Source organism: Puntigrus tetrazona, chromosome 7 (genome assembly GCF_018831695.1).
Source record: "Puntigrus tetrazona isolate hp1 chromosome 7, ASM1883169v1, whole genome shotgun sequence".
NCBI lineage: Eukaryota > Metazoa > Chordata > Actinopteri > Cypriniformes > Cyprinidae > Puntigrus > Puntigrus tetrazona.
The window spans coordinates 14,940,427-14,958,133 of record NC_056705.1 but is presented as its reverse complement, the minus strand read 5'-3'; the positions used below and the strand labels follow the sequence as shown (position 1 = coordinate 14,958,133).

The following is a 17,707-nucleotide window of genomic DNA, read 5'->3' as shown; positions in this document are numbered from 1 at the left end:
AGGCAGAGGAGTCCATGCAGACAGAGATTGTGAGAAAAGCCTTGTGAGCACACTGCTATACTGGACCAGTCCACCACCCACACTAACACACACAAAAAAAAGAGAACATCACAAACGATCAGCTACTCCTGTACATTTAACCAGCAACCACCAACATAATTCTTTAATAAAAAAAAAAATCAAGCGGTTACACAATTAATGTTATATAATATTAAATACATGAATGTTGTGCTGTTGGAACTCTTCCACAGTTTTATGGAGGATGTCAGATGCATTGTTTTATGTTTTAGGTTATATAATAACCTTGTGTTTATTTAAAATGGCAATTTTTTTTGCACTGTAACCTATTTGTGAAAAACGGCTGGTGATCCTACTTTTGCAGACAAACATTCAAAGAAAAGAAAGCTACAGTGTTTAGTGATAGCTGTATTAAAAAATAAAAAGTCTACGGAATTCCCCAATTAGACAGCTGTGAAAATTAGTGCATGTGTTGCTTACGCCTTGATAAGAGCAGAGAGAAGCTCTAGAGTGTCGTTGTGTATAGAGGGTAAAACCATCAGCCTCAGACAGCCCTCTCCTGTTGGACTCTGAAACAAACCCCTTCGGTTAGTGTCCACATCAAAGTTTCAGAACAGTGATTTAACATAATTAATGTGCATGTAAACATACAAAAAGAGGTAAAGCCTTACGATGCTCTTTGTGTTGACTGCCAAGGCTCGACACACGAAATTGAGAACATGCTGAACAGGTAGACGGACTGAAGATGCAGGATCAGCACTGTGAGAGGGAAACACATCTCACTAATACGAACCAACATCTCAAAAATGAACTAAGCTCAACAGACAGGAAAACGCCTATATAAAATACCATGTATTAAGCACTACCTAAGAGTGTGTTTAATAGCCAGACAAACGGCCTTGTAACGATGTCGAAGCTGGAGGATCAGAAGCGGATCTACGTCATCCAGGGGAGGGAAAGGAATTTCCACGCCAGGACCCTCATACTGCACCGTTCCTTCTGCAAGAGGGACATCACAAAAAATCCCAACAACTTACAAATGTTGCTCCAAGTACAATACAAACACTCAGAAGACACAACATACCCGTTTCTGCACCCTGGTACAGCTGTCCCAGCATGCCGTTGGCTGATGCTAGAAGGCAGTGCAGCTGATTGGTCCAGCCCTCAGCTCTGCGTCCTCCTCCACCTCTCTCCAACACTCCACCGAGACAGGGCAATCGCCCATAACATTCACAAGCCACCTTCCAAAGAATAAAAATAATAACCCAATCAGACTGTTTCTTTTGAGCAATCAACAACGCACATTTTCCTTCAATTTCACGACCGGATGTAGCTAACCTCTTGCACTTTAGGATTAGCCGAGTCCATCTTAGACAGGTAATACGCGCCAAGTTTTTCCTGTAAGGTACAATGATTTGATTTAGTCGGATACAAAGTAAAAGGAAGAAAAAAGGTTATTGGTTATACTGACCCTCAGAGATCCACAAGCCCGTGGGTAGTAGATCATACATGCCATCATTCCTTTCATTGCAGCTAGGTGGCACTATGGAAAAAAAAAACATACACTGTTCAAACTTTTGTGGTCAGTAAGATTTGTTGTAGATGATTAAATATTAAAATAAACATTTTATTAACGTGATGGCAAAGCTGGAATTTCAGCAGCAATTACTGCAGACGTCAGTGCCAGAAATAATTGAAATAGCCTATTTTGGTTCCAATGCTCGGCTTTAACTAAGCAATACTCAGTGACATAATACAAAGTTAACGTGATTCAAGGCTACAGCTTAACTGATTTAAATCTGATTGCATTCGTTTACCTCAGATTTGAGACTGAGCAGGGAGGTCAGGATGCCCAGGATGGAGTTGAGCCCCACCTCCCTGGCCAGCTCCGGCAGCTGAGAAGAGTACTGCAACAGGTCCTGCAGCACACTCACAGCCAGCTGCACGGTGGGGAGCGGGGCCTGCGACTGCGCGGTCGAAAACAGCAGATACATTACTGAATCCCACAGAAGCGACTCAAATCAGAAAAGACCTATTAAATGGATCCAGGCAAGAGAACAGAAATCTCAATTTTGAAGACATCGCTCACCTGAATGACCTGCTGCAGCGTTCGCAGCCATGAAAGGCAATGCTGCTGGAACACTTCACTCGTACTGTCCTTCACCAGCACGGACAGGAGACAGAGACCCTCAAACCTGAAACACACGCCAACACATCTATAATCGCCACATAAAGCCAACATGCAGCAGAAGTAGCGACAGACCTGGCTTTCCCATATAGTGATGTACTACGGAGTGAAACGGATTATGGAAGAAAAGAAAAAAAAGAAGTCTCACTGCAAGGTTTTTTGATGAAAAATTAAAATGTCAAAATTTGTTCTAAAAATAAAACATTAAGTAAACTTGTTCCCCCGGCCCCTATAATATTCCTTTCATCTGTTCTAATAATGGTTATGTAGTAACTTTGGTTTTGATGCTAAAACAAAGTGATGCGTTTCAAATTATTTCCTAAACGCTTGTTCTAGCAAAACGTTTGATCAGACGTTCCAGTACTTTTCACGTAATGTTGGCGAGCTTGGACAAAAAAATAAAAAAAATTAAGGTAGTATACGATCATGCCAGAAATCTCTTTTTATGAAAGAGATTTATGGAAAAAGCAATGATATGGCTAGGTAACTATTATGTCAAAAAATGATTTGAGTTTTACTCTGACAGCTCACCTGGTCTTACTGGACCCGAGCCGAGCATTACTAATGCCCACCAGACCACCCACAGCTCCTGTGCTCTGAAGAAAAAAAAAATCAATTTGTCACCAATACACAGAGATGAACATCTCCTCAGAGCGCTTTCAAATAAAGCACGATATAGGATAAGACTACATATAACACAGTAAACTAAATTGAACTTCACTACCAACTCTGTTACCACATAAACGAGCACACTGGTCATTAGACATTAAATCATAACAACGTTACAACGTTTCGTATTCATACAGGTATTGCATATACTTTACGAGAAAAGCCACAAAACCCATAATGCTTCCATTTAAATCAAAGAAGCGAGCGTACTACCTCGCGTCGCGCGCGAGCACAAGACCTCAGCCCTACCTGAACCCCGACCACTCCATGCTCGCGGTAGTTTGCTAGAAGCGCAGGTAGATACTCAGGTCTATCCTCCTTCAGGACAGACACTAGTCCTTCTGTTAAACGCGTTATGTTGGGGCCATGCAACCAAGCCGCTGAAGCCATCTTAGCGCCCCTGTATGACGCAAAAACTCCGCGACGAGTGTATAGCTCGGTTGACGTCAACACGTCGCGTCAGCTTCTAAGCGGTGATATGTAGAAAAAACCTGAGCAGTTTTGGTCATATACATGTGTATCTTTGGTTTTGGTGTTTTATTAAAAAGTTTGTTATTGTTTTCTATGTAACTTACCTTTATAGAAAGAGGCGGATACAAGATTGTTAGATCATAAGTTTTAATGATTTTACTATTTTGTACAAAATAGTAAGAATAAACAGACGAGTAGATTTTTTTTTACTTTGACTGGTATATCTTTATTGAGTATCAATTTTAGTTGTGAGAAGTTAGCTTAAAAATAATTTATTAAGACTCTTAAATGGGTTCTTGTAGCCAACAAGAGCATGTGGGTTACCTTAGAGCCAACTGAATCTGCAATCAGAAACACTGAGATAACAAAAGCTTTACATTAAGATGATGGCATGAGAAAAACAGAATCCTTGAACCCTACAGTCACCTCAAGAATGCTGTTTTCAAGCAAAACACTCAATATCGGACAGAAGTCAACTCATCAATTGGAAATGGCCTTCCTGCCACAACGATGCAAGTTAAATGTGCAGATAGCAATCAAGAGATAATTTACTATATTAAACAAATCTCTTGCAGTGATCTTTGTCAAAGCATGTAATTGCAGCTGGTTTAGAACCAGGTGAACCTATTGCTGTTGTTTTTTTATGAAACGATCTGTTAGGCCACATCCATCGTGACTGCACATAATGTCTCTAATCATATATTCTTTTATAAACAATATTCACAATGTTATTTGCAAAAATCATGAAAAATATAATCCTAAATGAAAGCATTACAGCATTATGTGAATAGAGAGATGTCATCTGTAAAATTCTGGTGGCTTAACCATTACAAATGAGTAAAACTAGACACTTGTGTGACAGTCTGCATAAAATCAATGCAAATTGCTTCCTGGATTGTAGACACTGCCAAACTGAACGAATCAATCAGCTGATGGTTTGGGGAGGAAAGTAGTCCAAAACTCAAATCACTGACTTGATGTGCTTCTGACTTTTACTGATTTTGCACAGATGACTCTGAACTTTAAATGAAACAATTATACACCCGAAAAGTACAAAACAAGACTGATACGACCTCATTTTCAACTCAAGGGCACATGAAAGTTGAAATCTAAGCAAGTATGCACGCTGGCATGGTTGTATGGGTGCTTTAAACAAAGCAATCCTTTATTTTAGAGATAGCTTTTTGTCCTTCAATGGGAGCTCCACTTTGTTCACTGCAAAATGTTACTTCCTTGTACACATTGTAACATAAGTAAATTTACCATTGTTCAGTAGTAAACTATGTGAAATATCATAGGAAAGGGCTGTTCCTGGGAGAGCAAGATAAAAAGTCAAATTTCCTGGAAATCATGCTATAAATGCGATTTTAAAATAACCATCATCAAAATATTTCTGGCAGTCCAATGGTTACATCAACAGTTTCTGTGAACTAAAACATGGAATGAGCAGGAGATTTTCAACCCAACTGAGCTTAACTTACAAGCAACATTATAAATCATCACATTTTGGCAAATAAAGTTTGGCAGGCACAAATAATGAGGAATTACGTTGTGTGTGTGTGTGTGTGTGTGTGTGTGTGTGTGGGCACATACAGAGCTTGTCCCTGTCCTCTTGTTTTATCTACAAGCTAATTTCGCACTGAAGACTTGTAGCAGTGTTTACATATTCTACAACTCATTGTGGAATAAAGGCTAAAATTTACAATAAGAAACCGTATACTTGTGTCCTGACGCGTATTGCCAACTACTTTTTCCACTAAAAAAAATGCCACGTCCTTAATTATTTGAGTATTGCGTGCACAACACGTGCACAGAAAAGTGTTACTACATGTTTTCGTATGATATGTATACATTTTACATAACTATAACATAAAAGCTGCTAAGCAAGTATGAATGAATCTGATTACGGGTCTAGGAAAGTGGAATAAAATTAACACCAAACTTAAGTTCCCTATGGTGTTTGTGAACAGTGTATGTACTGTACAATGAAATAACATAGAACATATATCATAATTACATAGCTATTAATGCCCACTTGATATATAAGTGGGAATATGATGACAGGAAATAAAGGAAACGAAATGAAAAAGGTAAAGAAAGAACAAAAAAATATATTCACCCCTGAATCAATGGACCCTTTGCCCACCAACAATACACTGATGTTTAGATGACCCATCAGTTTCTCCCTATGTTTCCTTCTCCCTCAATCTTTTCATCCAACAACTAAGCATCGTAGTGAAGTGGTTCATATGACCAGAGAAACAGGAGGTCAGTTAATAGACCACTTCACTGATGCTAAAATGGTGTGAAAGGGAGGCAAAAGACAAAGAAAGAGTGAAGGAAAGAAAGAAAGGAGGCTCTGAAAATATCAGTAAGTGCTCCACTCTATCAGATGGGCCCAGTGGAGCAGAGGTATGAGAGTACTGGCAGGTTGACACCCCACCCCTGTCGCCCGGTGTGTGTGTGTGTGTGTGTGTGTGTGTGTGTGTGTCTGAAGGGGCCGTTAGCAGAAGTGATCGTCTTCTTCGTCTTTCATTCCCTTCAGCCTGAGCCTTGCAAAGTCCTCAAACACAAAGTCGTCATCCTGTGAAAAATTACTGAAGACAAAAAGAAAGGAGAGTTACGTTACGCAAACAGGCGAAAACATGAGTCTCATACTGTGAAGGAGACACATGGTACACTCACTTTGTTTCAAACTCTATGAGGTTGGCATCCACAGGGACATCTGTCTCTGGCACAGCTGTGGTGGACAGGGATTAGAAAATATTAGGCAATCAAAAAACACATTTTCCAAAGTTAAGTCTGAACTCATACATTCTGAAAAAGTGCTCATAGTAGTACAGTAATATTATATTTTTTCAAAACTGGGCTATGCTACAGTGTCATGTTCACAGCTAGTTCATGGAACACGCATTTTTTTTATATACACAATGATATATCAGGTTTTATGTAATTCAGATTTTTTTTTTACTCAAAGCAACTTTAAAATATAATCAAATCAGTTACATAATGATATATAACCCTTTATAAAATATATTAACATGTTGCATGTTTTATTAAGGTAAATAAAATAGTAGTTATAAGATTGAAACGTATAAAGTACATATTCCTATATTTGTCAAATCTATAAGTCATAGAAAAAATACTAATAGGTATAAATGGGAATAGTTCACACAAAAATTTTAATTCTATCATTAAAAAATTTCTATTTTTATAACACAAAGAAATCTAAGAGCTCTCTGACCCTGCATAGACAGCATCAAAACTTCCATGTTCAAGACCCAGAAACATAATTTTCTACACACACACAGAGAGAGAGAGAGAGAGAGAGAGAGAGAGAGAGAGAGAGAGAGAGAGAGAGAGAGAGAGAGAGAGAGAGAGAGAGAGAGAGAGAGAGAGAGAGAGAGAGAGAGAGAGAGAGAGAGAGAGAGAGAGAGAGAGAGAGAGAGAGAGAGAGAGAGAGAGAGAGAGAGAGAGAGAGAGAGAGAGAGAGAGAGAGAGAGAGAGAGAGAGAGAGAGCAAGCGAGCATGCATGAACACAATGATGTAGATGCAAGCTAAAAAGTATATATATATATATATATATATATATATATATATATATATATATATATATATACACACACACACACACACACACAGAGAGAGAGAGAGAGAGAGAGAGAGATGCAAGCTGTTACCTGACTGCGGTCTAGAGTTGGGCTGTTCGGAGGGCTTCGGGTGCATCAAGACAAAAGGCAGCTCCACCGACACATCACTAACAAAACACAAAGTGATTGGATTCAGTGTTACAATATACTGTACAAATATAAAGTCTGAAGTGTTTGTGTGTCAAATGACATACTCACCCTCCACGAGACACCACAAGCTTCACTTTAACTCTGTAGGACACCAGGATACCCAGGACCTCCTTATTGGACACATCCTTCACTCTGTAAGCACAGAGAAACACATGCTGAACATACAGAGAAATTAGAAAAATCAACACAGCTGTTCGGGAGATTCTACTGAAGGGTTTATGGACATATGGGTTGGGTTAACTTAATACGCACTAAAAACACTAAAGTACTGAAGCTTAAATTCTTTGCCTCTTTGCAGGCAGAACATAAGAAGCAGCACGTTAGCACTGTTTGTTAGCTGAAGGCCACTTACATAGTGCTGGAGGCCAAGTTGGTGTCTTCATGTTTTAGCTGTCCATCCAGAGCCAGACCCCTCTTCTCTCGATTATTGCTCAGTGTGGGGGTGAGTGTGTACACCTTACAGAACGTGGAGCTGGGTGACACCTGGTCACTGCACGTGGTCACAACAAAACAGAGTGAGTCTTCTGCTTTTTGCATTTTAGCAAAAACATATGCACTGACCATATTGTGACGATATTATGATTAATCTTCAGTACTAGAAATTGTTTAAAAACTGTATTGTGAAAACTGTGGCTAAATGCATTTGGGTAAAAAGTGGGTGAATGGGAGGTAAAATAGTTTTATAATAATAAGTTGTAAAACTACTGAAAATCTTTTTAATTACTGAAAAATGTACAGAAAATAATGGATGAAAAACTTTAAAATTGCAAATTTTGCCGTGGAAAATAACATAACATAAAACAATTAAGTAATTAAATAAATAAAAAACGCATGTGTTTTTGTTGTAATAAAAAAAAAGCTAAATAGAAAAAACCCAGAACTAACTATAATTAAGTTAAAATATATACAGGACATAAATACTACAATAGGGCTGTGAAATGATTAATCATGATTTTTTTTTAACATGCTATGTATGGTGTTTATTTATTATGTATATATAAATACACACACACACATACATACATACATACATACATACATATATATATATATATCAGTATATATTTATTTTTTAAGTTTATGTATATATTTTAAAAATTGTATGTAATTTATGTTATATATAAATCTAACATATTTTTACATATTTATTATATTTCTACATTAAAAATATACACAGTACACACATATACAGTATGTAAACAAACTGATGTTGAATGCGTTCATTCTGCAGCCCTATACTACAATACTAATGAGATATCACCCCAAAAACAACAAGGCAAATTGAAACTTTGATTTCCATCTACATTGCATCTACTTCATCGACAGTACAAGATAGTTCATTATTGCAGGTAACCCTTAGGGGGTGCTATGGGGTCTGTCTAAATGGGTCTCTACAGCTTGCTACTCACCATAAGATAATTATATTTGAGGTTCTGTGGTATCAAAACATCAAAAAAAAAAAAAAAAAAAAATGCAACTGATGGTAGATGATCTAGAACTAGTAAACTAGCACTCCCATAATATATTGCATAATACTAAGCTTTTTGCTTCCCATATAAGGGCTGCAAAAATGAGACTAAATAAAAGAATCATTTCCTGCTGTTTACAGAGCCTAGAGCTGTCAGATGTGTGACATTTAAAAACACCTATTTGAGTGATAATAGCAACATGCGTTTCATGTGTTGTATCAATCAGCATCCAGCATGAGTTAAGGAAAGAAACTGTAAAACATAGCTTATGGGGACATAAACAAGGCTTTAGGATTAGAGATCAGGAGAATATATGGTGAAGAAAAGACAACAGAAAAATAGGAAAAGACATACAGTATATATGGATCATTGGCATTCTACCTATACATGATTTGTTTTTCTCAGAGGACGTTACAAAAGCTGAATAAAGGAAAACCACCTGGGTCATTCAAGCTGGAAGCTAAACTAGCAGCTGACCTCAAAAAACAGTAGAGATCGGCTGACAGAGCAGCTACGGACAAGATAAAAAGCAGAGAGGACAGCTACAGTCCTTACTTTAGGGCGTGCTTATTTTAGGGGGTAAAGGCCTTGTATCAAGGAGATGGTGGAAAAAGGGATCCAACAGCCATCATCAACAACCAGGGTCACGGGAGCCAGGACGAACGGCTAAATTTGAGACTCACCGTGATGAATGTCGGCCCACAGACTTGCTGTAGGTGTCATGGGAGTAAAGAACCACATCTGTAACCTGTAGCACTGAGAAAGAACAGTCTTCGTCGTCCTATCAGCACTAAAAAACTAATGACAACGAGGCGAAACCGGACCATCATGGGGCTGTCAGCAGAGGGATGAAGGGATCGAGGTATTTGGTGTCACGTCAAGGGATGCTACTATTAAAAGCCGGAATGAACACTACGGAAAGGTTGAGAAGGTCACAGGCCGCTCCGACTTTAAGCTATTAACACGGGTTGAGTAGCTCTCGAGTATCTGGCGGGGAAGGAGCAAAGCTTTTTAAAGTTTCCACGGGACTTCTGGCTCACAAGCGTGGCTTTAGCAGAGATAGGCCATCCCAAATCTAAAAACCTGTAATCATTTATTCATTCTAAGGGGTTTCAGACCTGTATGGTTTTGAACACAAAAGATATTGTTGCCAACCAATTTTGGTTCCCCTTGACTTTTGTTATATTTTTGGCCATACAAACAAAGGAAATGGAAACCACAGTCGTTCTTCAAAATATTGTTCCAGAGAAAAACGTCGGTTTTTAAATGTAATGACAATTTTCATTTTTGGGTGGACTGTCCCCTTTAAACTCTAGAAATCTATTCAGACCACACATAAACCTTTGTGAGATGTGGCCGAGCAAGAAGAGGCGACCGAGGTCAAATCAGAAGCGGGACCCTTTAAACAGAATAGGAGAGGGAGAAAGGATAAAACGGAAGAGATGATGGAGGGCTGAAAAAGAGAAAAAGGTGGAAATAGGGACAGAGTAGAGAGAGAGAGAGAGAGATGGAGAATTTGGGACAGAGGGCTACTCACTCGGCTTCTACCTGAGCCACAGGACATTTGTACTGTGCGGTGCTGAACAAACAGATATCGGCATACTGTCGCACTGTGGGGAGAGAGCAGGGATACACAGAGGGGTTACCAGGGTCGGGAGGGAGCTTACACAAACCAAACACACAATTAAATCACAGGCGGGACAGCCGACATTCACACTAATCTACACACGAACTTGAGAAAAGAAGATTTAAACAACACAAGAATCACAAACAGTTCAGTAAGTGCTGCTCCCGTCAAGTCAACATGACATCAAGATTAAATTCATTATAGTTCAAAAGTTTGGGCACTTAAAAATGAATGCTTTGCTGAATAAAATGTGCATTAAACTGGCCAGAAGTGACAGTAAATACATGTAAATGAAGATTTTTATTTCAAAATAAATATTCTTCTAATCCAGAATAAGGTTCCATTACAATTTCCACAAAAAATAATACGCAGCACAAACGTTTTCATGGTTATTGAGCACCAAAGCAGCATACTGAAATGATTTCTAAAAACATTGTGACACTAAAGACTGAAATGATGTATGCTAAAAAATCCAACACCGTCACAAGAATAAACAGCATTGCAAGTAGAAAGCAGTTATTTATAATCAGAATTATATTTTACAATATTAGTGTATTTCTTATCAAATCAAAAAGAATAGAAATATAGAAAAATCTAACTGGCCTACTGTTTAAACAGTAGTGTGCCAGATATATTTTCTTTCAGTAAATATAATTAGTTAATATTAATAGATACTGAATATCCAGTTTCGCAACACATTACAAAAGCATACTAGACTGTGAGCAACGTATCGTGTTGACTTTTGAGAGACAAACTACAACCACAGCACAGAAAAAGCAGTATTTCAGCGCAAACAAACTTGTTAGCTACAGTGATATTTTACAATTCTGTCACAGATGAATTATGAAACAACATTTATCTGCGGTAAACATCTGTGAGCGCACAAGATACAGATGCAAGACAAAAGCAACAGGAAAGGAAAAGGGGAAGAGGAAAGGATTTAAGCTAGCTGATGTTAGCAATTCTAAATGCAACTCTAAAAGATAACAAAAACATAAAACACTCAATGAAAAACATCCATTGTACGCTGTAAAGCACTGCAACATTATCTCGAAATAAAAAATAAATCGGAAATGTTCGTCTCACCGGAGATTTTCACTCGTTTAACTGTTTTGGTGGAGTTGTTGGTGACATGGACGTTGACACTGATAGGTTCACCGTGGTAGTACAGCTGAAAAGGAGAAGGAAATCCAATACTAGATGGTTTTTCCATTTACTAGCATTGCAGATTTGATCTTTCACTTTGCAATCCATAATCTGCACTATTCGTATTATGCACTAAAGTAAGCTTCACTGAAAAACGAGAAGACATCTAAACTTGACACTTCAGCAAATTCTAAGCAGAGGGCAGCAGAGAAGTCTGCCTGTGGCTAGATGCATGTTCACACCTCTTTATCTAGCGAGGCCTCGAGGTGAAGGGAGCGGTCAGACATAAGGAAGCTGCGTGTGGTCTCCACCATTGGCTGTGGACCAGGCTTCTCTGGGGCGTACTGCACCTTACGAATGACCAACCGCACAGAGTTCCTGTTAAGCAGAGGACAGTTAGACACAACTTCTGTTGTACTGACATCACAAGGAAACGTGACGTTTCTCCATCCGAGTAGAGTTTGGGGCCTGTTTAATGCATAAATAAGATTTTTTGGGGGGTTTTCTATTTTAAAATATAACTTAATCCGGTGTTGGCAACGGTGTTGGTTTTCTTTGTACTATAATGATAAATCATTTCTTATTATCAGTGCTGAAAACAGCTGCACTGCTAAATATTTCTGTCGAAACTGAGATAAATGTTTTTTAACATGTATTTAAAATGTAAATCTTTTTTTAAATAATGTATTTGCTGCCACTTGGAAAATTATTAATTCAATGCATCCTTGCCGGAAAAAAGTATTCATTTCTTTAAAAAAAAAAGAAAAGAACCTTCTAGACTCTTTTGACAGTAGTCTATATAACCTGAACTGATCCAAGGATCAGCGTACCGGTTAATATTTCCAATATTTTGTATCTGATAAGTAAACGGGCCACTCACTGTGAACAAACAGTGAAAAAGGAAAGAAACTCACAAGGAGCGACACTTTACCGTTTGTGAGTCTTCTCATCCACGGTTTTAGCACAGAATGCCCTGACCTCAAAGTCGACACCGCACGCCTATGAAGCAAATTAAAGGCTTAAAGGACCACTGATATACATGCACGTAGCTTAGGGATATGTTGGTCAATTAAAAAGTTGACTAGTTTAAGCTGATCTTTAGAAGATAGGTCTGGGGCTATTACCTTTCCTGTGTCCTCTGGGCCGGGCTGTAGGGTCACTGAGCAGGGAAGATTCTGAGGAATCTGTCCAATACATAAAACTAACTTGGTCACAACCTGATCCGTGAATATAACAAGCTAACACTGTCACATAGGAACGTTTTTAGTAAGTTTGATTGGGTCTGCACAGTTGTAATTTTTACTCTGATTCAAAACACATATGTGCAGCTTAACATGACAAGAACTTCAACGTGTAATTGAAAGAAAAAAAGCAAAAAGCAAAAGCAAAAGAGTCACCGTGAAGTTGAAGGGGTAAGCGTTCTGGCCCAGCTTCTTAAGCAGTCTCTCCTGTAGGCGACTGAGCGGTTTGCGCTCCTCGGGGAGAGGGGGATATGCTTGGAAGCTGGAAATGAAGAGGTCCTTTCGGAAAGACAGGCCCAGCACATCCAGATCTTCTCGGCCATAACGGAAGGCACACGTCAGGGTCACAAACACTGGTGAAAGGGCACAGAGAAGAGAAAGAAAGGAGCGATAAAACCATCTGAACTGTTTTGGAGTTAAAAGAAACAAATATTACAGGCAATAAAAACCTGGAAGTACAGTAAATCGACGTGTGTTACCTTTTCTGTCTTTAAGGTATTCTGGGTCAATCAAGAGCACCCCATCTAAAGTCAGAGGGAGTGAATAAGAAGAGCGAAAGATTGACTGAAAGAAAATGTAAGGTATCCTTCACAAAACATTTGATTTATTTACGAGAGCCCACACTCTGCAAAGTATTCGAACAACTTTAACTAAAATAATATGACGTTATGTAATGGCCAAAAGAAATCCATCAAAAAAAACGAAACAAAAACAAAAATAAGCATCACAAGTTTAAAAGTTTGCTTCAAGAACACATGGTGCATGAGTGGCCCTATTTAACCCCAACTGCTAAAAGGATTTCTACGAACTGTAGTTCAGTGATAGGCTTATGCTGAATGATCCTCCAATAAAACAAACAATATCGCAACCTCCACTAAAACGTTGTGAAATATATTAATGATTTACTCATCTACAATAATAATGTAAAAATCTTCATTTGATGCCTTATGTTTATTCTCGTATAACTGTGATTTACATTAATTAGTAAACCATGTAATTAACTGGATTTATTATTATTATTTATTATTATTTAAATCAACTGAAATCTTTCAGTTGAAGACTTGAACTGAACTTTTGAGACATAAGAAACAGAAAGTAAAAACTAAGATTATTTAGCACTACCGTTTAAAAGTCTATTAAACGGCATTTTAGTATTTTAGTCTATTGCTAATCTTTTAAATACATTGGCAGACACTTAAAGACACTTAGAATGTTACAGAAGGTTTCTATTTCAAATAAATGCAGTTTTGAGCTTTATATCCATCAAAGAAATGCTGAAAACAAAAATGAAAAACTGCTTTCAACGTTGTTAATAATAAGAAAATGTTTCTTGCGCATTAAATCAGCATATCGGAATAATTACAGAAAGATCATGTGACGTTATGAATGCTGAATTAAAATATATTTTTATAGAAAACAGTTACTTTATATTGTAATAGTGTGGGTTGTGTGGGTTTAGATCACGGAGGCCATTAACACAGCATTATAACAATTATCTTGTACAAGATTACCATTACAATATGTAATACTCCTGACAGAGCTAATCTCCTCGCACAAATGTAATGAGGGAAACGACTATATCTCCACGGCTGATGTCTCCCGTGACTGGCTGCCATGCAACATGGAGTGAGAGACGTTCCCTTGAAAGGGTGGATTATAAAGAGGAAACAAAAATCTCATTGTTTCTTTTTTTTGTAGGTAGGTATTAACACAAAGCATTAGGTTCATTAGCATCTCCAAAAAGTTACAACTCTTCAGCAACAGCTCATTTTTGTTGCTAAGGCATTAAAAAGAAGTCGAGTGGTTCAACCAAAAAAAGTCCCAAGATGTTCTGAGCAGGAACTCTCATCTGACTTACCTACAGGGTCCACGTGATCTAGATGATCCACGAAGTCCCTCTTCCCCAAATATACTGTGAGCTAGAAAAAGAAAAATCGGAGACAAGAACAAGTTTGAACTTGCTACACAAGTTCATAGCACAAAAAGCATGTAGTGCCTCCATCTATAAACTCGCACGCAAACAACTTAAACAGCCTAAGGCTTGCCACGCTGACCCCTAGATGATCCGCTCCCTTCGTGAAGACAACCCTTCTAGATGCCGTGATCTCGAAACACACATCCTCCACATGCAAAACGCTTTCCATTATAGAGAGCGAAAGACAGAGATGAGAGGATCGAGATAAGGTAGGACGGCAGCAGCTGGGTGGAAATAGCACAAATGCAAGCCGAGAGAAGATTACAGAAGAAATAACGCTGTGATAACCAACACTGTGCTGATAAAGAAACGGTCAAAGGAAGAGTGAGAAGACAGAAGCAAACAAACAACCAAGCAAATAAATCAAGAGAGTTTAAAAGACACACTCAAGGCAATTAAAATGAGCTTAAGGAAGCGAACAAGAGAAACACCAAGAGAGACGGATAGAAAAGAGGGAGGAGAAGCAAGAGAGAGACAGGAAAGGGAAGGAAATGGTCTACCGAGAGCTCTGAAGATCCCACCTTCTACCTCATCACATACTCTGGGGAATCTTACCTTGCAGTTGGGGCTGGACTTCTTGAAGACTCTGTAATGAGGGGAAGAAGAGAACGTCATTAAAACAAAGTCTTGAGCAGCGTGAAAGACTAAACAAAAGATTAACTGCGCATTTCGACTTGAGGGAGAGTTCCATGAGGGTATTTCAGAAAAAAAACAGGGCAATGCAGTGCCAGATCCAGTAAATCAGAAAGGCTTGTATTTAAAATAAAGCGCAGTTTAACTATTATGCAATGCACAGAATTCAACAGAATAGGAAACATCAATAGTTACATACTATCAACTAATTTAACAACTTAAAATTAAAAATGCATTATAATTATAATCAGTGGATGGAAATGACACACTGGGGGATAAAGAAAAAAAAAAATCATATCACATTTACATTACACATTACAGACCACCTGCCATTAGCAGGTGCGGTAAAGAATCCCACATCTGTCTTTAGGACATTATAAGTCTTTGAAAACATAGGAAATACGAAAACCAGTGACCACCTGTGGTTAACCAACGCTATTACTCAAATATTATCTGGATACATGGACAAACATACACAATCTCATAAGAACAAGTCTAATTTTTCACTGGGAGCGAGCTACATAAGATGAGAGGAGGGACAGAAAGGGCAGAAGCATGACAAAAGGAAGGAAAGAAAGAAACGATGAAAAACTGACCATCCAAAGAGGCTGCAAAAAGAAAGCAGCTGGACAAAAGGAAGGGAAAGGGACGGACAAAGGAGGAACATAAAACAGTAAATGGGATAAACGCAGCTGTCCAGAAAAAGAAAGCGCAAAAGAGAATGAACAACAGAGTTAGAGAGCTCACAAAAGAGACTGTAGGTGTCAGTGACTCATCTCAATGTGGGAAAATATGAAACACACAATGACAGAACATGAGAGTGGCTAAAACAGAAAGGAAAAACAGAAAGAGTACGAAGAGAAGACTAATAAAAGGCAATATGGGGTTAAATTAATAGACTGTCAACATTTACTCGTATCGTTCCGATACCTATATAACACAAATAAAAATGACTGGTTATTCTTTCCCATGCACTTACAAGGAATGAAATTTAGAGGGTGGAACCTACAAAATGGATTTATAAGCACCGTAACAGAATTAGAAAATAATAAGTGGTCCATATGACTGATGCATTGTATTCCAAGTTTCACAAAGTCATACAAGAGCTTTAGACAAGGAACAGATCAAACGGTCATAGTGCAAGCGTCATATAGATTTGTTTTATGACATCTAGGAGCTTGACAGCCTGAGTTTTTATTAAATTTGATTACTTGGAAAAAGACTGACCACGGTTTTTGCATGCAAATAATATAATTTGAGCAATTCTAAAAACCTCTCCAGAGAACAGGCATGAGATCAGGAAAAAGAAAAATAGAGTAAAGCCATACATTACTGAAAAAAAATATTATGCCATAAGCTTGTGCTGCGCTGTTTCAACCACAGTATCTACACGTGATAAACATAGTAAAATGTATTTAAAAAAATTTATTTTGTTTTAGATTTTATTCTGTTCACATGGGTCATGCTTCAAGCTGAAAAAGAAAAATGTTTAAATGCGGAAATAACACAACTTTGAGAAAAATAAAAGGAAGGACACGGTTATTGTGCAAATAATTAAAAACTATGCAAAAAAAACTATGTGCAGAGTGACACTTGGTCTTGGTCAATGTATCTCAAGTTAATTTGAATAAAGTGGTTATCCGGGTGAAAGAGGGCTTTCTCCAGCCCTCACATTGTTAATGCAAAAATACCGCAAACTTACACCTATTACTTTCCAAAAAAAAAAAAAAAATTATGAAATGGAAGAGAGAAAACTCGCTCTCAGCAGGAGCTGACTTAAACACACACACACACACACCAGTAAAGAGGAGCACTGTCAGCAGCTGAACCTTCAAAAACACCCCACATACCAACTGGCCTCTCACAACAATACATGGGTTACTGTACGTGTCCACTTCACACCTGACAAGCTCAGTGAGGAGCAAGTCTGAGTGAGATCTGATCTGTGATGATGTCAGAAGTATGGAGAGCACATGAGTGGAAACAGTCTCACCCTGCTCTGAGAGGAGCGGCGTCCCAGAGCTCCATCTGTTTCAAATGACGGAGAAATAACAGCATGTGCTTTCTCCCTCTTTATTCCTTTCCCTTCCCTTCTTTTTTAGAGTCACGCTCTCTCTCGGTTTCTGAATCACCATCCCTCACTTCATTATGTCATCTATGCATCCCACTCCAAACCTCTTTAAACAGCCTTTTTCTCCAAGGGGTCTTCAGGGTTTGACTGCCTAGCGTGGTCTCTCTGGCCGCTGGAAGAACGTCATTATGAGCACAAAAGCATCTTTCTCCACTGATGGCCACTTAAAAGGTAGACGTGGCCCAATTACATACAGTTTTTACTAGCAACATAAATATATCACGGTGCCCAAATTATTCAGCAATGCCATTGAAAGCTGTCTGGCCTAAAAAGTATGCAGTTTGTCTCAGATGATTACAACAACAATGTAACCGTATCCAGAAACGGATGCCTATGAGA

At 38.4% G+C, this 17,707-nt stretch overlaps 2 protein-coding genes across 3 annotated transcripts in view; both read right to left on the bottom strand.

Moving 5' to 3' along the window:
• pelp1 (proline, glutamate and leucine rich protein 1) overlaps positions 1 to 3,296 on the bottom strand; it is a 10,342-nt gene extending 7,046 nt beyond the window's left edge. Inside the window, exons 1-11 of the mRNA XM_043244180.1 lie at positions 3,125 to 3,296; positions 2,738 to 2,802; positions 2,108 to 2,213; positions 1,836 to 1,985; positions 1,490 to 1,561; positions 1,357 to 1,416; positions 1,103 to 1,259; positions 885 to 1,017; positions 690 to 777; positions 499 to 587; positions 1 to 82 (exon numbers count right to left, since the gene is read on the bottom strand). The exon at positions 1 to 82 is cut by the window's left edge and continues 32 nt beyond it. Of these exons, the coding sequence (XP_043100115.1) occupies positions 1 to 82; positions 499 to 587; positions 690 to 777; positions 885 to 1,017; positions 1,103 to 1,259; positions 1,357 to 1,416; positions 1,490 to 1,561; positions 1,836 to 1,985; positions 2,108 to 2,213; positions 2,738 to 2,802; positions 3,125 to 3,265 (1,143 nt within the window). The 5' untranslated portion in view covers positions 3,266 to 3,296. The remainder of the gene's footprint in view (positions 83 to 498; positions 588 to 689; positions 778 to 884; positions 1,018 to 1,102; positions 1,260 to 1,356; positions 1,417 to 1,489; positions 1,562 to 1,835; positions 1,986 to 2,107; positions 2,214 to 2,737; positions 2,803 to 3,124) is intronic.
• Positions 3,297 to 4,478: 1,182 nt separating this feature from the next.
• Positions 4,479 to 17,707, bottom strand: part of arrb2b (arrestin, beta 2b) — a 31,611-nt gene continuing 18,382 nt past the window's right edge. The window contains exons 2-15 of one of the 2 annotated variants that reach the window (XM_043244198.1): positions 15,160 to 15,190; positions 14,488 to 14,548; positions 13,109 to 13,153; positions 12,786 to 12,982; positions 12,513 to 12,572; positions 12,320 to 12,387; positions 11,631 to 11,766; positions 11,329 to 11,413; positions 10,153 to 10,225; positions 7,499 to 7,636; positions 7,195 to 7,278; positions 7,027 to 7,103; positions 6,032 to 6,086; positions 4,479 to 5,943 (exon numbers count right to left, since the gene is read on the bottom strand). In XM_043244198.1, coding sequence (XP_043100133.1) covers positions 5,850 to 5,943; positions 6,032 to 6,086; positions 7,027 to 7,103; positions 7,195 to 7,278; positions 7,499 to 7,636; positions 10,153 to 10,225; positions 11,329 to 11,413; positions 11,631 to 11,766; positions 12,320 to 12,387; positions 12,513 to 12,572; positions 12,786 to 12,982; positions 13,109 to 13,153; positions 14,488 to 14,548; positions 15,160 to 15,190 — 1,204 coding nt within the window. In that variant the 3' untranslated portion in view covers positions 4,479 to 5,849. The remainder of the gene's footprint in view (positions 5,944 to 6,031; positions 6,087 to 7,026; positions 7,104 to 7,194; positions 7,279 to 7,498; positions 7,637 to 10,152; positions 10,226 to 11,328; positions 11,414 to 11,630; positions 11,767 to 12,319; positions 12,388 to 12,512; positions 12,573 to 12,785; positions 12,983 to 13,108; positions 13,154 to 14,487; positions 14,549 to 15,159; positions 15,191 to 17,707) is intronic. The other variant, XM_043244199.1, reaches the window with a different exon arrangement.